Below are 21,418 nucleotides of genomic sequence, written 5' to 3'. Positions count from 1 at the left end.
CATATAACTGTGTCAATGGATGTCGCTGGATTTAGTAGGTGTCCTGCGCAGGGCAGACCTTTAAACAGTTCACAAAGTTCTGTTATAAATAAAATAAGCCACAAAGAGGCATTTTACAACACAGTCCTCAGGATTTTATGGGAAATTAAAGTGCACAGCTAGAGTAAACATTTTGGCAGGATCCAACCGGAACGCCTCTTTTCCCCTCCCCACCTAAATCGCTTTAAGAAACTGTATAATTTATAAGGCATGGTTGAAAAACGGAGCAATGCAGTTTCTTAAAAGGTTGATGAAAGGTTTTTAAAGGTTTCGTGGAGCTGACAGTCAGTACATTTCTTACAAAGTTGCACATGAAAGAAATAATAATAATTAATCCATCAGGAGCTCTCAAGAGTCTCACAGAGCAGATTAAGTCAAGAAAGCCTTTAAACATTTGAAGCGGGTTCAACTTGCTGCTCATGAGTGTTAATAATTTGATGACATCACACAAATGTCATTCAGAGCAGCGGCTACTTTTAGGGGCAAGGTTTCCAACTGAATCGGCTCTCCTGTTAGAAGGTGATTACGCCTGCAAGGTGATTATGTCAGCGACTGAACTTGGGAACTCAACTCACAAAATGCCTTATTGCTGAGCTATGGCTCCTCCACAATAGGCAAGGGTGACCAAAGTATTTGGTGGTGTTTATTTTTTATTTTTTAGAATGTTTAGAATGTTTATTTGCAGATATAACAAAAAGAAAGGGAGGGAGGAGACATTTAAAATATTTTTTCCACCAACCGCAATTTAAACATATAGATTAATATAAGCAGTCTATATGTCTGAATAGGTATCTAAATGAGATTGATTATTATAAGCCCTGTGCTCAAATGTAGAAAGGACAGTGAAATCGAGTAGTAGATGTTGGCCAAAGTAGTCATTGCAAGTTTTTAATTAGGCTGGCCTTTGTGAACCACCAAATAATTTTTTAAAAAGCATGAAATGAGATTGAATCCTGACAAGACAGAAGTACTGTTTGTGGGGGGCAGGAGGCGGGCGGGTGTGGAGGACTCCCTGGTCCTGAATGGGGTAACTGTGCCCCTGAAAGACCAGGTGCACAGCCTGGGAGTCATTTTAGACTCACAGTTGTCCATGGAGGCACAGGTCAACTCTGTGTCCAGGGCAGCTGTTTATCAGCTCCATCTGGTACGCAGGCTGAGTCCCTACCTGCCCACTGACTGTCTCTCCAGAGTGGTGCATGCTCTAGTTACCTCTCGCTTGGACTACTGCAATGCGCTGTATGTGGGGCTACCTTTGAAGGTGACCCAGAAACTACAACTAATCCAGAATGCGGCAGCTAGACTGGTGACTGGGAGCGGCCGCCGAGACCACATAAATCCGGTCCTGAAAGACCTACATTGGCTCCCAGTATGTTTCCGAGCACAATTCAAAGTGTTGGTGTTGACCTTTAAAGCCCTAAACGGCCTCGGTCCGGTATACCTGAAGGAGCGTCTCCACCCCCATCGTTCTGCCCGGACACTGAGGTCCAGCTCCAAGGGCCTTCTGGCGGTTCCCTCGCTACGAGAAGCCAGGTTACAGGGAACCAGGCAGAGGGCCTTCTCGGTAGTGGCACCCACCCTGTGGAATGCCCTCCCACTAGAGCTCAAAGAGAACAACAATTACCAGACCTTTAGAAGGCATCTCAAGGCAGCCCTGTTTAGGGAAGCTTTTAATGTCTGATGGATTTCTGTATTTTAGTGTTTTGTTGGAAGCCGCCCAGAGTGGCTGGAGGAACCCGGCCAGATGGGCGGGGTATAAATAATAAATTATTATTATTATTATTATTATTATTATTATTAAGAAGAAGAAGAAGAGTGAGATTTATACCTGCTTTATACCTGAAGGCCCAGTGTGAGCAATGTTCAGAAACAAATAGTCAAAACATTTTCAAAAGAGAGAGAGATGCTCTTATTGCCATTATTAAAGGGCACACGAACTCAATCACTTCAACACACTTCAACTCAATTCAACAAGTTCACATCAGCAAATTCCCCTTTGTAATAGTTCTTATCATACATTCCTATCCACTAAACAAACTGGCTTGAACCTGTTATGCCTTAGACAATTTTACATTCTGCAGACACAGATCTAACCCTGAAACCAGAAAAACAGGAGCGAGTTAACGGCAGAGCAGCATCCTACTTGACCCTTAACTTGGTTAGCGCTGGAGGAGCATTTGCAATTTGTTTCATCCCCCGAGGAAACCCTTGGCCTCCAGGTGTTGATGGAATCCAGAATCCATCATCCCTAATTGCTAGCTGAGGCTGATGGGAGCTGGAGGGCCAGAGGTCCCTTATCTTTGTATGTAAGGCTTTGGGCAAGTTGGCTCTTCCCCACTGCTCAACTAAAGAGAGCTATATAACGTTAACAATCATATAGACACTGTCTTCCAAAACACCTCAGGGAAGCAGAGGGGAACAGCTGGTGGACTCAGGAGAAAAGAGTGGCGGGTTGCTAGTGCTGCACCCCCAGTATCTGCTGGTTAGCTGGGTCAACTCTGATGGCACCCTAGATATCTTCTAGGCCAGGCATCCCCAAACTGCGCCCTCCAGATGTTCTGGCCTACAACTCCCATGATCCCTAGCTAACAGGACCAGTGGTCGGAGAAGATGGGAGTTATAGTCCAAAACATCTGGTGGGCCGAAGTCTGGGGATGCCTGTTCTAGGCCTTCTAGGCTGGCCCTGCGTATTGACGTGTTTGTGTACTGAAGTCTGCACACATATCTGTAACTGTTGTATTAACTACCTCCCAAAACGGGAAGCAACTGTGCTAAAAATAAAGAAGCATCACCTCCTGAAAAACTGAAATAATGGTGAAGAAGAAGAAGAAGAAGAAGAAGAAGAAGAAGAAGAAGAAGAAGAAGAAGAAGAAGAAGAAGAAGAAGAAGAAGAAGAAGAAGAAATTGTGGGAATGAATTATTTCACATTTCCAGTGGACGCATGTAAAACTTTGATCTCCTTAGCTGAAAAACTCTTGTAAATCCATCCTGGAAGCTGACTACTGGTATAGTAGAAACTCAATGTAGTGTATGGTTAGGACTTGGGAGACCAGGGTTCATATCCACATTCAGTCATGAGCTCATTTGGTGACCTTTGACCAGTCCCCATCTCTCAGCCAAATGTACCTCACAGGGTTGTTGTAAAAATGAGATAAAGAGGGGAGAACCATGTATACCACAACCTTGAGCAACTTAGTGGCAAGGTAGGATACAAATGTAGGAGTACTAGTAATATTGACATAAACCTTTTAAATGGATAGATAAAATAGGTGATGCTGGGCAAATGTCTTATTACAAGATGGCTAGATTCAGTATAAGGCAAGCTCATATGACTTGTATTTGACTTCTGAGCTTTCAAGACACTTGGGTGTTCAACTTCTCTCTCAATCTTCCAGAGACTTGAGAACTGGGGTTCCAGAAAGAACAAACCAACTGTTACTACGGGTTTGTTAAACCCACCCTCTTACTCAACGTCGTGCTCACGGTTCCCTCCACTCATTTTATTCCTATGACAACTCTGAGGTAGGTTAGACTGAAATGCAGCAACATTGGCCCATGGTCACCTAGTGAGCTTCATGGCCAAGAGGGGATTTAAACCTTGATCTCCGAAGCCTTCCTCCAGTGATGGCCAAACTTGCCCTTTCAGCTGTTTTTGGGACTACAATTCCCACCATCCCTGACTATGGGTCCTATTAGCTAGGGATGATGGGAGTTGTAGTCCCAAAACAGCTGGAGGGCCAAGTTTGGCCATCACTGCCTTACTCCAACACTGGCATACTAGCCCCCCTAATACTCATGTTGCTCCAAGGTGAAGCCATCACAGAAGAAAGGGGTGAGGGGCAGGAAAGTGGTGCCTTCCCTGAAATGAGCTTCCTCCAATTAACTAGCATTGCACATGCTGGACATTTCAGCAGCACTTTCATTTTTATAGTGCAGAGCAAGGGTATCTTTTTGTTCCAATCGTAGGAAAGAAACCCAGAAAGCAAAGCATATCTCCATTCGGGTTACATAATAACAAATGGCCCAGTGCTGAACACACCAGATAAACTCATTTGGGTAAAAGGCATTACCTAAAAAGCACATCATATCAAGGAAGATTGTTCTGCAATATTGTTTTTTTCAAACAACAGAAGATTATGAAAAGTGATTACATTAAGCTTTTTTTTTCTTTTTAAGCACAATTCATAAAGTGTGCAGTGACAGTTTTTAAAAAGCTTGCATTTGTGCATGGCACAGCAGTTGCAATATGCAGCAGTGTTTAACATAAAAATCCTAAGAATGGGTTGCCCCCATGCTTGTAAAAAAAAGATAAAGATTATAAAAAACAATCAGATATTGTACGTTTTACTGCGTGCCTGCTAAACATGTTTTTCAGACGGCAGCAAGTTACAAAAAGCAACAGTGACCTTCTCTTCGGAGGCACAATGCCACCCAAAATGCATTACAAGTGCATAACATTCTGTGCTGAAAAGCACAACACTGGTATGGGTATCAAAGCAGCTGTTTAAGAGTCACAAGCTACATCGGGACCCCTCTTTTGTTATTAACAGGCTTTGGAAACAGGCAGTAGAAAACAGGTTGATGGAAATGAGATAACTTCTTGCAATGCAAGGCTACGGCTTTCATGTGAGCCTGAACCAAGGTTGAAGGATAAGGACTCAGAGAATTAATAAACAAAACCTGGGTCTGATAATAAGCTTATTGATTACTAAATAGGAGCATAGGGCTCTCAACTCAAAGTGCACACACTCACATGTATGTACCTAAATTCTATTGTCAGCTGCACATGCACATGGCATCAGTTTTCCCCCTAAAAAACTTTTGAGATCAGTGGCAAAACGTTTTCTGGATTGAAACTGAAAGCATAATTCACTCTACAGTGGTACCTCGGTTTGCGACCACGCTTCTGTGCGTGCGCGAAGCACCAATAGAGCGCTTCTGCGCATGCGCAAGCTGCGCAGATCGCGTCTGTGCATCTGACGCCGCGGAACCCAGATGTAAACACTTCCGGGTCCACGGAGGTCGCTCACCAAAGCGGTCACTCGCCGAGGTAGGCGTAAACCGAGGTTTGACTGTATAGGTCTATTTTCTTTATATTGAATAACAACTTCTAAAGTACATTCAAAAGTTACATGCATGCAATGAACAATGTATATTCTTGATCAACTCCCTGAATGGTGGGCAGATATCTTTGCTACTGGGCAATAACCCAGTTAATTTGGTCTCCCAGGATCCCACCCCTTTTCTTTGCGCAGACAGGGCTCAGGAATAAAATGGTGCTTTCCTGTGGTGCATTCTGGGATTCTTTCATGTCCATCAGCTGTATAGTGCAGGCTGGGAATCCTACACTGCCCTTGCTTTCATCCTTTGGGCAATACCATTGCCCATATATTGGCAGGGAAAGAGGGGAATAAATGCTGCACCGTGGAAACAGTCTTACTAGGGAAGAATCCCCCTTGGGCACAGTGGAACTTAAAATGTGCACAGGACTGCACTGGAAGACAATCTGTGTGGTCAAAAGTACGAGGCTTCTGTACAGTCAGCAGTCTGAAGGGCAGTCAAATGCTGCATGTATCACACAATTCAGGTTTGAAGAGTGTGTAATTTTAAGGTTTAAAATTGTCATTTCAAATGACAGGGCTCAGTTATAAAAAAAACACAAAGCAAAACACAACCTTTCAGTTTCTTCAAACCCATCACCCACAGCACAGAGAAGCAGAACCATTCATTGAGGTTAGAAATGTGATTCATCCTGTCTCATTTGAAGTGCCACTTCACAAGGGGAGCACTATGATTTGAAAGCCAGTAGAGAAGCAGACAAGGATCTTTTGGGTGGGCTGCAATTTAAGAAGCTCCCAAGTACTTGCATCAACATGTCAATAGGCACCTTCAGAAACAAATGGACTGTGCCAGAGCCTTTCAGACAGGGCCAAAAAGAAAGAGGAGAGAAACCTACTCACCTTTTTTGGTTTTGGCTAAAGCCAGCTGGCTCATGTTAAGAGCATGTGGAATCTCTCCTTCTGTACTTTGAATCTGCAGCAGGAACAAAATCAAAGCATTTTTTGAGTCATGCCAAACAGACAGTTATGCCCACTGATCAACATAACTAGCTACTTAGCTGATTAACAATCCAACGCAATCAAATTTGGCAATCCAAAGTAAACATTCATTGCTGTTTATCACTGGAATATCCCTTTCAGACTTCCTGCATCAGAAAATAAGTACATAAAGTGGAACATGCAAAACATGATATATGTGGAATAAAAAAAAACCTTATCAGTATTCCAGGGGCAATTAAGGTTTTGGGGGTTTTTTTTGAGAGAAATGTTGTACTGTATAGCAAATACAATCATCTCCAAAAGAGCTTTTCATTTTTAGGCAAGAACGTGTTGTTGTTGTTTAAGACAGGTAGCTATGCTGGTTTATTGAGGCAGTAACACAAGACCATTATTTAGACCAAACAAAAATCATAAAGTTAATGACAGCTAGCTTGTGAATTTCACTAAAGCCTCCCCCAAACTCTGTGTTTAAAAGGGTGGAGGGAGAAATTGTCCGTAAAGGGCATTGTAGAGGCCCCAGCTGCAAATCTTCTGATCTTAAATCCTCTAACATGTTGCACAGGTTTCTACCATACCTCTAAGTCTGCAAGCTACCTCCTTCTCTCTCTGCCCCAGTCCAAACCACGTTAATATTGATCCTCAGAACAGTTCTGTGGAAGCTGAAAACTATCCCATTGCTTTAGGATTTTAGCAGATCCTAACTAATCTCCCCTTGATACAATTCCGTATGTAGACTTTTAAAAATTTTGTACAGGTTTATAGATGAATAATTGAGTATTCACACATAGCTCAGTGGGTTAGAGCATAGTGCTGACCATGCCGTGTCTGCAAGTTCAATCCCCGTATGGGACAACTGCATATTCCGGCATTGCAGGGGGTTGGACTAGATCAGTCCAAATGCGGGTCTCCAGCTGTTTTTGGAATACAGTTCCCATCAGTGTTCAAAACTGCCATTGTTCTAGGTGCATTTTGCAAAAGGGAATTTCATTAGCGCGAGCAGTTTCTGAACTCTGGGCAAAGTACTGTGCCTAAAATTTCAGATAAAAACTGCAGAGTGGAAGGAAAGGAGGACCTTTTTCTGCCTCCCCACTTCCAGCTGCTCTCTGAAGACTGGAGAAGGGACCCTCTTAAGAATATTAGGGGGTGGGCAGGGGAAGGACTAGGCCATGTGAAAAATGAGCATAATAATTTAGCTGCAGTCCATTCATTTTCAGCTTTGTATTTTTGTTATTTAAAAAACGCACCTAGACATTCCGTTGTTGCGCCCATAACCCAAGTTTGAGGTGCCATTTAGCTCCCAGCTTTCATATCTCAGTTTCTAATACTGATTCCTGACTACTAGTCCTGCTAACTAGGGATGATGGGAGTTGTAGTCCAAAAACAGCGGGAGACCCAAGTTTGGGAAACACTGGATTAGATCAGGCATCCCCAAACTTCGGCCCTCCAGATGTTTTGGACTACAATTCCCATCATCCCTGACCACTGGTCCTGTTAGCTAGGGATCATGGGAGTTGTAGGCCAAAACATCTGGAGGGCCGAAGTTTGGGGATGCCTGGATTAGATGATCCTGAGGGTCCGTTCCAGCTTTATGATTTTATGATTCTATAACACCACATGGTAGGTTTATTACCAAAGTAATTAACACCACAGACAAGGCCTGACATCACCTCAAAACACCATCCTGTCTCAGCTGTCAAATCATGACTAATCTGGCCAGTAGATTCAACCCAAAACATTTAAATAGGCAGCACTACAGATTTCGCAGCTCATACGGTATTTCCCTCTATAAAGTTCTATTTAGTGTCAGAGACTATGTAGCAAGGCAGGCTGGCCTGCTAGCAGGAATGGGGAGATGTAGCACAAAGCGGCTCCTTTGTTTAAACAGCAAGAAAGCTGCTCTAAATTAATTGCTAAATAAGCAGTTCTCATGCAACTTCCCACCACCCAGCAACAAAGAGAAACTAGACAGGAAAGGTTTTGTTCAAGGGGGGAAACGTCTGTTTTCTTGTTGCACAAAGCAGGAGAGCCACTTCATCGATAAAATTATATATAAAATCCTCCCAGGTGTAAGAATCAATTTCAAAATTCAAAATTAAGTAAAAAAGAAAAAAGAAACCACACCACCAGTTACACTCAATCTAAAAGATGGATGTGACTTTTATTTATTAGCATTCAACAGGTTTTGCAGGTGAAGTTAGCTTTGCCCCAAAGGATGATGAGGTCTGCAGTCACCTCTGTTTAAATTCCCCTACCCTAGTTCTGGTGAGTTATTGCTATTGTTTGGAGAAAGCCTTGTAACCAGCTCCAACACAGCTGCCAACTTTTTGGTGTGGCAACCGAGGGAATAATTATGCCTGCAAGCAAACACATCCTCCCCAACCCCAAACAAGGGAGGAAGACATCCCACAAGCTAATCTAATCACCTCACACAAAGTGGCAATTGCCTCAATTGCGATAAGATTATTAATGCGCTCAACTGATTGGGAGATGCATATCATCACCTATGTGGTATACATGACAATTCTTGGTTAATTCATGTAAGAAGAGGATATTCAAGAGTGTGACTAGGACCTACACACTGAGTGTCAGCCTCATTCCACCTAGAGCAGGCATAGGCAACCTTGGCTCTCCAGATTTTTGGAACTACAACTCCCATGATCCCTGACCACTAGCCCTGTTAGCTAGGGATCATGGGAGTTGTAGTTCCAAAACATCTGGAGAGCCACGGTTGCCTACGCCTGATCTAGAGTGTCAAACTAAAAGCAATGCAAAATGGAGATTAGTGGCAACACTATACCAAGGATAGCCAAATGTTTCTTTTCGAGGGCCATGTTCTCTCAGTGTTACTTTGTCAGGGGCCACATACTGATAGGTCAGTGGAGCCACGGTCAAAAGTAGCTGGGCTTTTCTCTCTCTTTAACCCTCCCCTTTCCCTCTGTTTCTCCCTCTCTTTGCCACCCACAAGAAAATTGCCTGCTCTGGTCTACAAAAGCTGAGGCTGCTGAAGAGGCCAGAGACCATCTTGGCTGTGAGCCCAGGATAGACCTGCTCCCTGCCTTGTGGGCCTTTTCCACTTTGCCTGGGAAGGACGGACTCCAACTACAAAAGCTGAGGCTGCTGAAGAGGCCAGAGACCATCTTGGCTGTGAGCCCAGGAAGACCTGCTCCCTGCCTTGTGGGCCTTTTCCACTTTGCCTGGGAAGGACGGACTCCAACTACAAAAGCTGAGGCTGATGAACAGACTCTTGGGCTGGGGTGCTGTTGTGGGGAGGCATTTTGCATTTTTATTTTGCATCTTATTGTGATTTATGTGGAAATTGTTTGGTTTGGTTGTGTATTTTTAATTTTTTTATTGTTTGGTTGTGTATTTGTAATGTTTGACTGTACTAGAAGTAGCAGGTGCCAAATAGCTGATGTAAAATTAAATGAGAGTCCTGATCCAAACAATTAGCCTCCATGCCAGAACCATCTGCTATGCCCAAGTTTGCATATACATTGTTCAAGCTAGCAATTTTCTCTGAACTACTCAAGCCTAGACTCTTGGGAGGGAGGGGGCACCACCAAAACAAACTTTTTTTAAAAAAAAAGGCTATCACACCCCCTCAGTCGAAATCTGCTCATCGCTTGCCAGAAAAACTGTATAGTCTAGTTTCGTCTAGACCAATTTTGATGGCAAAGGTTACGCTATGCATGTGTTTGCAAGAAAACTACGTATCTGAGTGCCCTGCAAAGGCGCCTTAAGAGTCTAATCTTATCCGTGTCTGCTCAAGAAATAAGCACTACTTAATTCAGCCGTACTTGCTCCCATTTAAGCACATATAAGATTGCAGCTTAGCAACAGCGCTACCTAAACACAATAACATCTCTTTCATTGTTAAAAAAGAACTCTGAAATCCAGGACACAGCAAACTATAAATAGCCATTCCTTAAATTACAGAGATTATATGCAAACTGTAGACAAGCTACGAATACAAAACTTTCTTTTCTTACATTTCATCTAAAGGTGGCAAACCCTGAACACTGTAACACGTTTAGTCTGTGAGAGAAGAACCTTCATATTTTGGAACATAGCTTTGCTAATCTTCACATGAAAAGGTTTAATACCAATTACTATTATCTGGCAGAAGATTCTGGATTTTTCCGGAAGTGGGTGGATTCCCCACAACTTCCAAATCTCCAAATTTGTGTTTATGGTCAACATGGGTTTGGGTAGCCTGTATAACTTGTTGTCACTAACAAACTTGTTATTTAAACATATCTGAATCAGTGCTTCAAGCTGCAACATCATTTTATTCACCAGCCATCATTTTATGTAATATGCGGTCATTCAGAATGGCATTTCTTGCTCCTTACTACTCCCCTCAAGTAAGAAGGGCAATAAAGTAACTGTGTCCATTGCAATAACCTCTGTGTCACATAATCGTCTCCAGTCACGTTCCCCAAAGTGATGCTGCCTTTAAAACAAAGTGTGATCTTTAAATTACTAAGGCTGGTATTAAGAACTGCAAATATTTATGCCAACTTGTTTAAGTAAGAATCCATCTAAGTGAAGGCAGCAAGACTTGTTCTTTCCCTTTTCAAGTGGCCAGTCTCCATATTTCACAACTGACCAACTTTCAGACATTTCCTCAATTCCAAGATGTTCTTTGGTGATAAAACTGCTTGCTTTCTCTTTTCTCACACAACAAACTCTGACTTAATACTGGTTTATTAAAATAGAAACATCCAATATCAAAGGACTTCCTCTTAGGAAACCAGCATATTTTCAAAATATCAAGCTGAGGCATTGTGTCCCTGTTATCACAGCTTAAAAAGAATGGATTAAATGCTATTGAAATGAAACTGTTTGAGCTTTGTCCAAAGAAATAAAATGGGGTTTTTTTTGGTATGCATTTTGTCATAATGTCATTCCCTCTCCCCACCCAACACCCCTGGAAGGCTATAGGGCAGGAAATCTTGAATCTTAAAGCACTGCACCACGTAGGAACAGCACACAAGACAAATTCCAGGTGTGACCCCTCCCCAGCAGTGCCATTTTGTGACCCCACAGTTCTGGTGCAGGCCCCATCAATTTTGTGGGTTTGCCACGGTGGCAGAAGACACCAGTAATGCCACTGAAATCTGTGATGGGCACCTGCCATTTTGACTTTCCACCGTGCCCTGGCAGAACATAGCAGGAGGACCCCAACTCAAATATAGGTGGGTGGGTCTCTTCCAGGGCCCTGAATCCTGACTGGAAGCTGTCTGACCATTCCACATGCTGGCACCAGCCCTGACACAGGGGATTGGGCCCAATTTGCCACGTCTATCTTGAAGGTGAAAAGAAGAAACATGTTCCCAAATGGATTCAGCCCGAAAGCACTTATTTGCGCCCAAGCCACGTGGGAAGATGCTTGAAATGGCAAAGTCCTCAAAGGGTGGCTTTACTGTAACAGTACAGTATGATGTTAAAGTTGGACAACACAGAGGCTGTGATGTCAAGAGATGATGCTGTTATGAGTAGGAGAGCTCTAGTTTTCCAGCAGAGATACGTCCAGATGTTTGAAATGAAATGAAATAAAGATGATCCCAAGTGGATAGCTCAGTTGGTTACAGCATGGTGCACTTCTTGGTAGTGGTTATTATTATTATTATTATTATTATCATTATTATTATTATTATTATTATTTTGTTAATTATTATTATTATTAGCTGCATATTCCTGCATTGCAGGGATTTGGACTAGATCAGGGGTCCCCAGACTTAACCGGCTTTGGGCGGGGGAGAGCGCGCCCGTGCGCATGCGCACACACACTTACTGGCACGGCGGCGCGCTTCCAGGTTGGAAAAAGCGTCGGAAATCATGTGAGCGCATGTGTATGGGCCTCCCCCGACCCGGAAGTGCACCGGAAATGACCTCTTCTGGGTCAGGAGAGGACCATACGCATGCGCACAAACAATTTTCGGCGCTTTTTTCCGACCTGGAAGAGCGCCGCCACGCTGCACGCCGCAAGAGCGGGCAGCGGCAGCAGGCGGAGGGGGTCGTCGCGGGCCGGATTGGGAGGCCAATTGGGCTGCATCTGGCCTGCGGGCCATAGTCTGGGGACCCCTGGACTAGATGATCCTCAGGGTCCCAACCAACTGTATGATTCCCCCGTAGTCTGGGGACCATCAGTGGTCTCCAAGACAGTTTAGGGTCTAAAACTACAGTACCACAAGAAACACACACACACACACACACGAAAAATAGGAAATGAATGCTACCAAGATGACCACAGTTTAGCTAAAGCCCTAATATTTCTCCCTTGTTCCTTTCTATAATGAGGATAATTGATCCCTTGATTCACAATACCATTTCCCCTATTTTAAGACGAAGTCATAAAATAAGCCATAGCAGAATTTTTAAGCATTCAAGGAATATAAGCCATCCCCCGAAAATAAGACAGTGATAGGCGCAGCAATGCCGGCTGCGGCAGGAGGAGAGAAAAAAAATAAGACATCCCCTGAAAATAAGCCATAGTGTTTTTTTTTAAGGAAAAATAAATATAAGACGGTGTCTTATTTTCGGAGAAACACAGCACACATGGATTTCACAGGCATACACACGTACACACACAAACACACACACAATAATTCAGCTTCCTTCTAGAAATCCTAGTATGGCCACTTCTGTTGACAGCCCTTGTCTAATCCTCATCCTAAACAAGATTCTATGCCAGAGGGAACTTTGATGTAGGTGCATCAATAACCTTAGAACGGCTTAACCTGGGATGGGACACCTGTGGTTCTTTTGATGTTGCTGGGCAACATCATCCCTGACCACTAGCCCTGCTAGCTTTGGATGATGGGAACTGTGCTCCAAAAACAGCTGGAGACCCAAGTTGGGGAAAACCCAGACTAGATCGAGCCTCAGAGTCACTGCCAACTCTATGATTCAATGAAAAGAAGATGAGGGAAGAGGATGAGAAGGAGGGATGCTAGCATGCTTGTTTCCCCACTTCTGCGCCTCTCACATGTTTCCTTAATAATAATAATAATAACAGCAGCATAATAGTAACGTCTGAAGGCTTATGAAAGTGTAATAGTGACCCATGCAAATATTGCTCTGAGCAGAGCTTCATGCAGAGCTGCACCAGGCAGCCTCTTCCTAGCAGTTATTCTGAGGAACTGCACACAGAGGCAGCAGAACTGGATGGCCCTAACAGAGGCTTCCTTGGAACAAGCCTCAAACCTCTTCTGGGAATTGGAGATTTGGGCTTGCAACAGCCTTTAATCGTAATCTCACATCGTAACAGGAACTCTCTTGTGGTTATACAGCAGCCTGGATGAGAACAGACTCCATCAACCTGGCAGCCTCCCACCCCCACTCCAAAAAAATGTCTTGAATCATAGCTCCAGTCACCTTCAGCAAGCATGGTCAGGGATGATCAGAGCTATAGTTCAAATAATCTGGAAAACACCAGGCTAGAATAGAACATCGAGACAGACGGACGAGGAATGCAGAAAGAGAAAGCTGCTGCACAAACGAGTCTCAAAATTCTACTCGTCTTCATAACTGACCACCACTTCTTTACCAAGGCACACTGTTGCCATAAGTCCGGGATTTCCCAGACATATCTGGGTTTTGTCCGTCGAAAATACCGTCCGGGTGGAATTTGTGAAAAGCAGTAAAACCCCGGGTGTATGGCAACCCATGTTGGAAGTAAAATATAAAAAAATCCTTCAGTAGCACCTTAAAGACCAACTAAGTTTTTATTTTGGTATGAGCTTTCGTGTAAACTTAGTTGGTCTTTAAGGTGCTACTGAAGGAATTTTTTTATTTTGCTTCAACTCAGACCAACACGGCTACCTACCTGTAACATGTTTGCCCAAAAAAGCTCAACAAATTTTTGTGTCCGGATTTTCACTTTTTGAAATATGCATTGCATTGCAAGCCAATAACCAGATCCAGCCACTCTTTCAACTTCACTGTGATCAGAGGCAAGTTCACAGTATGGCCCTGAGTCCTGCCACCCCATCTAATTACAAACAACAACAGAATTCTATATAAACCCCAGTGTGCAACAGAAGCAGCCATGGTGGATTTAAATCAGTGCGGCCGTGGCTAATGGCAAAATGCTAGAATAGTCGGGAAAGGCGAGGTGCAAATAGAGAGCAGAAAGCTCTTTCCGGACAGGCAAGACCTAGGTGAATGAATTTAGTTCACCCTCAACAATGGAAGTTCTTCCCCATTCCCAGAGCCTTCCAGTTTCAGCAGCCACCCAAAGCAGTGCCACTTTTTAAAGCCCCTATTTGCAAATAAAATGAAGGTTAGAAAACTCTTTGCAAAAACAAACTCATTCCTGAATTTTCTAAGGAAAGTCACTTGAAGAAGCTCGGCTTCCAAGATTTGCAACCCTGGAAGAAAGCTTCTCCGACTACAGCTGCACTGAAGGTTCCCAGGGATATAATATGCTACATATCATTGTCTAGCACTAGTATCAGAATTTACACTGTTTTAGCGACAGGTTTACTTCAAGGACATTTAAAAAAAAACCACCACACACACACACACACGCAACAGCTTAACACAGTTTCCAACAGAATCAAATACATATTTAAAAAGCTCATCTCACAAGCCTTTCTGCTACAGTCTGGCTTTTCGGAGGCGTTGCCTTGGTCTACTTGCTCCCGGTTGGGTACACTTAAGCTTCTTGTGTTCCCACCTTTCTATTTTTTTCCTGGTGGCGTTTTTGGAGGGGGAAGGACCAGATCATTTGTCATCACCCGCCCTTGCCTGGACCCCAGGATCAAAGCCCCGCCCGCATTTGTACCCTGCGAACTTGCAACCGCCGCCCAATCCACCCCTCTGCGCCTTCTTAGCCAATATCAATATGGGACACAGACTCGAGAGAATCGTGATTGGCCGAGAGGGCAGAGGCCAGGGCTCCCAAGGAAACTATGCCCTGACTCACTCCCACACTGGCTATCTTGACAGCAACAGACTTCCTAAAGGAGCCCCAGGATAGCACGGAAAAACCTGCAGGAATGTAAGCTTGCCATGCAATGCCTGACAAAAACATGCCAAAGCAATGCTTGGGGAGAGGCAGATCAGAAGGGCCCTGGGCACTCCCAGCCCATGCTCATTGTTTCATATGCCTTTTTAGAAACACAAATAATGTTTTTAAAAAAAGGAATTGCCTCATTCCTGTTGGGAAAAGCTGGATTTCCCACTCCTGTGGACTTAAACGCCTCTAACCAGAATGCAGATGTTTATTTAGCAAGAATTTGTCATCATTTCAGCACATTTCAGCTGTACTTAAGCTCGCTAGGGCTTCCTAGTAGTCACGATGGCTATATGCTACCTCCAGATCGAAGGAGCATACAAATCTGGGTAAGGCTGGGCGATATCTGGTTTTCAAGATTGTGTAGTATCACCAGCTAAACATTGCAGTACACTGATGTATCACGGTGTCTCAAATAAGGATGGAGCTATGTGGAGGCATTGGCTGGCTTCATGGTTTTTCCCGCATCGTGACTTTTGCCAGCACCTGCTCTTGTAATTCGCTGCCCCCCCCCTTGCAGGAGGCAGGGGAGAGCTGAGTTGGCAGAGTTAACATGGGCTGCAGGAATCGAGATAAACAATGGCTGGCTTTACGGTTTTTCCCAACTTTTGATTTTTGCATAGCGCACGCGCGCACACGCACACACATACGCGCACACACACACATACACATTACGATTCACGATACATTGGCAGGTCAAAAATTACAAAACCAATATCATGATATGGACTTCAATCTGGTTTTGGGTGATATATTGATATTTCACCCAGCCCTAGAGTAGGAGATCAAGGGGGACTTTGCCCATAGCCTTTCCACTTACCTCTTCCATCTCAAACGAGTCCTTCTGCTGCAACATGAGATTGGCAATGGATGGGATGGCTATTGAAGCACAGATGTGTTTATCCAACACGGGAGCAGGAGTTATTTGCAGTTCAGCGTTAACTTCGAGCCCAGAACTGGCTGGTGCTAGCGCATCGCTCTCCATACCATTGGATGTCGTAGCAGCAGTTTTTCCATCTGAATGATCAACAGAGTCCTTGTTTTCAGTACTATCTCCCTGCTTTGCGTTCATGCCAGAAGAAATCCCCGAAGCATTGAGACCCTCAGCCGCAGTGGACTGGTTGCTTGGCGTCTCCTCTTTTACTGTAGCCAGCAGAGAAGCTTTGAAGTGTTTTGGAGTTTTGGGCTCATTTTTCGCCTCCGCTTCTTCAGCCCCACTTTCGCCTTTCCCCTTCTCGACAGGTGAGGCGGCAGGGCTACTTCCCCCTTCACCTGCCTGCGGGCTCCCGTATAGATTAAGTTTAGACAAGGTCTTGATGAAACGACTCGCCGTGTTGCTCCGCGTCAGAGGGGGAGGGCTGGGTGCCTCTTTGCTGGAAGCGGTCGAATTCATGCTCCCAATTTTCTGCAGCGGAGTGCCAGAGACTTGGGAGTACAAGGAAGAGAATGCATTGGCCACGGTTGTGAGTACTTCAATTTGACGAAAGCGGCCTGGCAAAAGGACAAAAAAACAAAGAGATGACAAAGAGAACAATGGGAGGCATTGTAAGAGTCAATAATGAAGCTGCTTGGAACTTGCAAAGGTAAAAACAAACACAGAGCAGGCGAAGGCCCGCCAGATTGCTAACCCTCAAATGTCTCTGTCAGAAAGTACCCACAACCTTGGGCTTTCCCGAAATTCAATTTTTTAAAAAAAGCCAATCATTTTAGTTTATTTTTAAGAACAGTTGTTTGTTACTTTGTACTCCAAACTATTGCATTTCATTTTTAAAATGTCATTTTGACTATAACATGGAAAAGGAAAACAAACACACACAAAATGTTGCTGACAATAGGCTAGTCTTTAAATCACTTGTGCCTTTCAAGTTACACAAACTATACATTTTGGTTGCATCTAGCAAAGTTCTGGTGAAATTTTTTCAGGAGGAGAGAGGAGGTCCGTGTCAGCCCTTTTCACCACCTTTGCCCAGCCCTTAACTCACATCCACCCCTCTCAAAGTGGTTTCATCTCCTTTCCTCTGAATCCTCCCCTCATTCCAAGACCATGCACCACCACCACCACCACCATAATAATAATAATAATAATAATAATAATAATAATAATAATAGTACCATAATAATTTTATTATTTATGAGCCACCCATATTACTGGGTAGCTCCAGCCACTCTGGGTGGTTCCCAACAAAATATTAGAAACACAATAAAACGTCAACCATTAAAAACTTCTCTGAACAGGGCTGCCTTCAGATGTCTTCTAAAAGTCGGATAATTGTTTATTTCCTTGACATCTGATAGGAAGGAGTTCCACAGGGGGGTTGTCACTACCAAGAAGGCCCTCTGCCTGGTTCCCTATAGCTTCATGTCTCGCAGTGAGGGTACTGCCAGAAGGCCCTTGGTGCTGGACCTCAGTGTCCAGGTTGGACGATGGGGGTGGAGATACTCCTTCAGGTATACAGGGCTGAGGCTGTTTAGGGCTTAAAGGTCAATACCAACACTTTGAATTGTGCTCGGAAACATACTGGAAGCCAATGTAGATCCTCTGCTCTGTCATCTGTGGTCAACTGCATTCAAGTAGGCACTAAATAGGGGTGGGTGGCCTTCCAGGTGTTATTGGGTTTCCCAGCTCTAGAGCATTCAGCATTTTGTTAGGGAAGTCCATTTAGGGTCCATCTACACTATACATTTAATGTAGCACCACACCAATTTAAATAGCTGCAGCTTCTCCCCCCTCCCCCCAAAAAACCATCATCATCATGGGAACTGTAGTTCATTAAGGGTGCTAAGAGTTGTTAGACCTCCCAGTTCCCTCACAATGAATGACTGCTAAACCACTAGAAGTTTTTTTGGGGGAAGGCTCCAATCAACTCTCTGCAGCCTGAACAAACTACAGCCCCTATTATTTAAAGTGGTGTCATACTGCTTTAAATGTGTACTGTAGATGGGGCCCCAAACACTTGCTCCTGAGGCCGTCAACAAGACATCAGCAATTTTGAAACCGTGCTCTTAATTTAGTATACATACTGGTCAAAGCAAAATTCGGATTTTCCACTTCCATGCGCTGCAGCTGGGCATTCAGAAAAACTTTGATATCTATCCCCCTGGCAAAGGACGACGAATTGAAAAATCTCGATGGAATCTTAGAAGCGATATCTGGTTCATCACGGCCAAATCCAAGATTGTAGAGGACCTCTTCAGGATCTTCCTCGTACAGTTCCAGGAGTTCAGATACACTAGACAAAAACAAAAACACCCCATAATTGCTTTCCACCCTTTCTTTTTCTTGGACGCGATTCCTTCCTTTCTGACAAGTACAGTGGAACCTCGGTTTACAAACTTAATCTGTTCCAGAAATCCGTTCTTAAACCAAAACCATTCTTAAACTGAGGCGCGCTTTCCCTCATGAGGCCTCCTGCCGCCGGTGCCCTTCCACCGTTTGGACTCCATTCTTAGACCGAGGTAAAGTTCTCAAACCAAGACACTATTTCTGGTTTTGTGGAGTTGGTAAACCAAATCGTTCTTAAACCAGACTGTTCTTAAACCGAGGTGCCACTATACAAGCAAGAACTACATCCCTGTTAGGCTGAAGTCCTCTGATTAAAACAGATGTAGGCTACGGTTCTAAACATGCCAATGAGATGAAATTATTTTCTGGGAGTCTGCAAAGTTTACTTCCAATAACATGTGTTGAGGAATGAGGAACTGGACCTGTTTGAGACCACAACCCTCTTCAGGTGTTTCAATAGTGAGCACAAAAAAGGAGGAGGTGGCATCGCCCTTTTGCACTTGCGGAGGCCGCTCACACATTTTGGAGCCCTGATTTTCCTGGGTTCTAAGGTGCACAGGGAGCCTTCACAAATGAAGGAGGCTACTCACTCCAGACCTTAGCCTTCCACAAGTTGGAAGAGTGCCTGGGAGAGGGGAGACAGAACTAGCATGCTCATCTGCATTGCCCGCCCGTGTTTTCTGAAGTCTTCATTGAACTGAAGGTGGCATACGATAGCCACCTCTGGCTTGCTGACTTGAGAGGACCTTCAAGATAAAAGCAAAACTTGCTTTCAAGGAAATGTGTCTAGGCTCGGTATGCAAATTTAATGCTCCAGTCCCCAGTATACCATTTCAGAGTCTTGAGGGTTTTGAACATGCTTCTGAGGCAAGTTTACCATGCAATCTTGGGCACATCTACTCAAACGTACATCAGATCAATGGAACCAATGCCCAGGGGTAAGGGTTATGTGACTACAGTTTCAACTCCAAACAATTCAATTAACTGGTTTATGCTTTGGACGTCAGCAGTAGCCAAAGTTCATAACATTATCTAGTATCCAGTACAATAGATCTTGTAACTGGTTATGTGGTAGTTCTAGAGTGTGTTATGCTGTTCAAAACAATGCATATCTTTCTCATTGGTCCTTAGAAAAAAAAATCCTATGGAAACACAGAAGTATAGCCAGGCTCACGTGTAGCATCTCATTTAGGTACAAATTGGGAGCTATTTTATCCTGTTAATGGATGTGCAAGTGAAGGGGCCTAATCCATCTTCCTCTCCCCAGGTACTTTGCCTTCACCCCACCTCTGACTGAGAAAACAAAAGTGAGAGTAAGATGTAAAATGGGGAGTCAATGAGAGGTTCAACTTTCATCATCTATGGATGTAAAAGTCAAGTCTATTTGAAAAGAGCAGATATATGAACAACAAATATGGCTTCCCCTATCACATTTAGCATGTCCCACAGCTTATAAAACTCCAGGGAGGTGGTAGTTTGTGAATATTCCTCAATAAAGTGGAAAGCAGGCACTCAGGCCATCAACAGATAACATAGCTTGGTGATTTTTGTCAACGGAGTAGGGAGGGGGGGAGAAATTCCATTGACCTATTAAAAGATTGACAGTGCCAGAGCCCAGCTCTGCAGAGACATTATCTCGGGAGCCCAGATGCATTATGGGGGATGTAAAATAGGAGGCCACCCAGGCTCCAGTACTGAGAAGTGCAAGGGACCTGGTTGACTATAGACAGCATTTTGGTCAACAGAAAGTAAGACAGTGGACCCAACCTAACGTCAGGCCTGTACCTAACCCCAGTCCCCGGGTTCTCAATACTGCTCACCTTGAAACAGTTGCACTGCTTTTCCCCGAGCCAGTGGAATTCATACTTCTCCCCTTCTGATGAAACTGCAGTCTCTTCTCCTTTGCCAACATGCCGTTACTGACAACACAAATGAATCAGGCATTGAAAGAACAGCAGAGCTTCCTTCCTCTTTCAAGAACACTCCAAAAATCCAATATTGTACCATGTCTCTTTTCTTAAGAATGCACGCCGTTCACTGAGAACGGACAGCTGCAACATTCGTACCTCAAGGATCAGAACTCCTCAAAAACAACAACAACAACAACAACACTCACTCTCCTCTCTCAGCTTCTGCTATCTCCATTGTTGGAAGAAGACGAAAACCACACCTAAAGCTTTTTACACAGTTCAGGGACATTGCTGAATTAAACTTCATTTCGAAAACAACAACAACAAAATTGTCTTTTGAAATACAGAACAAAAGGCAGGGTGCATTACACTACAATATCACCCGCTGAAACAAAAAGACAAATGAGTAAATTAACTGTCTTCAGTATATTATGGGTAGGCTGGTGAGACAATAAGCATAACAAGACTTGTGGAAAACCTCACCAATTCCTGAAAGAGTCTGGATGTGTAAGTTAAGAAGGGGGGGGGGAATGCTCATCTGTATTTTATGTGATCAAAACTTTCTTTATATTCGATATAGAAGTATTCTATGCTGCACTTATGTCTCCTTCCAGCTACTGAATTCAACTGACTGCTTCACATGATGAACGGAACGCCTCCAGTAAGTAATGTAATCATGGCACAAACCTCATCTTTGAACCAGACCTTAAAGAAACTCTGTGTTTTTATATTTGGCAGCTAGAGCCCTGTGCCTGTAGGGATCTGGGCTACTGCTGGGGTTTTGAATTAAGATCACTGGATTTCAGTTTATTTTGCTTTAAATTCTGATATTTACTTAATTCAGATTCCAAAAACATTTCCCACAATAAAGGACCTCCCTCGGTAACAATCCACTAGAATTTTTTTTTAATGTTTTATACAGATTTCCTGGTAGCTTATCCCCATGCCAGACACGACTCCCAAACCAGAAGTGTGAATATTCACCAGATTTCCACTTGCTCGCCGGTTTGATGCAGTTGATTAGCTAAAGGAGAAAGACGGGGAAAATAAATCGTTGGCACCAGACTATATGCAGTCACCCAAATAACAATAGTCACTTGATAGGCAG

General features: G+C 43.8%; 1 protein-coding gene across 6 annotated transcripts in view; it reads right to left on the bottom strand.

Moving 5' to 3' along the window:
• Positions 1–21,418, bottom strand: part of ITPRID2 (ITPR interacting domain containing 2) — a 67,678-nt gene that overhangs the window by 21,666 nt on the left and 24,594 nt on the right. For all 6 annotated transcript variants that reach the window (XM_035133656.3, XM_088660541.1, XM_035133666.3 and 3 more), the window contains 5 exons: positions 21,295–21,334; positions 20,221–20,319; positions 18,139–18,347; positions 15,938–16,608; positions 5,997–6,069 (listed from right to left, as the gene is read on the bottom strand). In XM_035133656.3, coding sequence (XP_034989547.3) covers positions 5,997–6,069; positions 15,938–16,608; positions 18,139–18,347; positions 20,221–20,319; positions 21,295–21,334 — 1,092 coding nt within the window. The remainder of the gene's footprint in view (positions 1–5,996; positions 6,070–15,937; positions 16,609–18,138; positions 18,348–20,220; positions 20,320–21,294; positions 21,335–21,418) is intronic.

Source organism: Zootoca vivipara, chromosome 1 (assembly GCF_965207765.1).
Source record: "Zootoca vivipara chromosome 1, rZooViv2.hap1.1, whole genome shotgun sequence".
Classification (NCBI taxonomy): Eukaryota; Metazoa; Chordata; class Lepidosauria; order Squamata; family Lacertidae; genus Zootoca; species Zootoca vivipara.
This window is presented reverse-complemented; position numbering and strand designations above follow the sequence as displayed.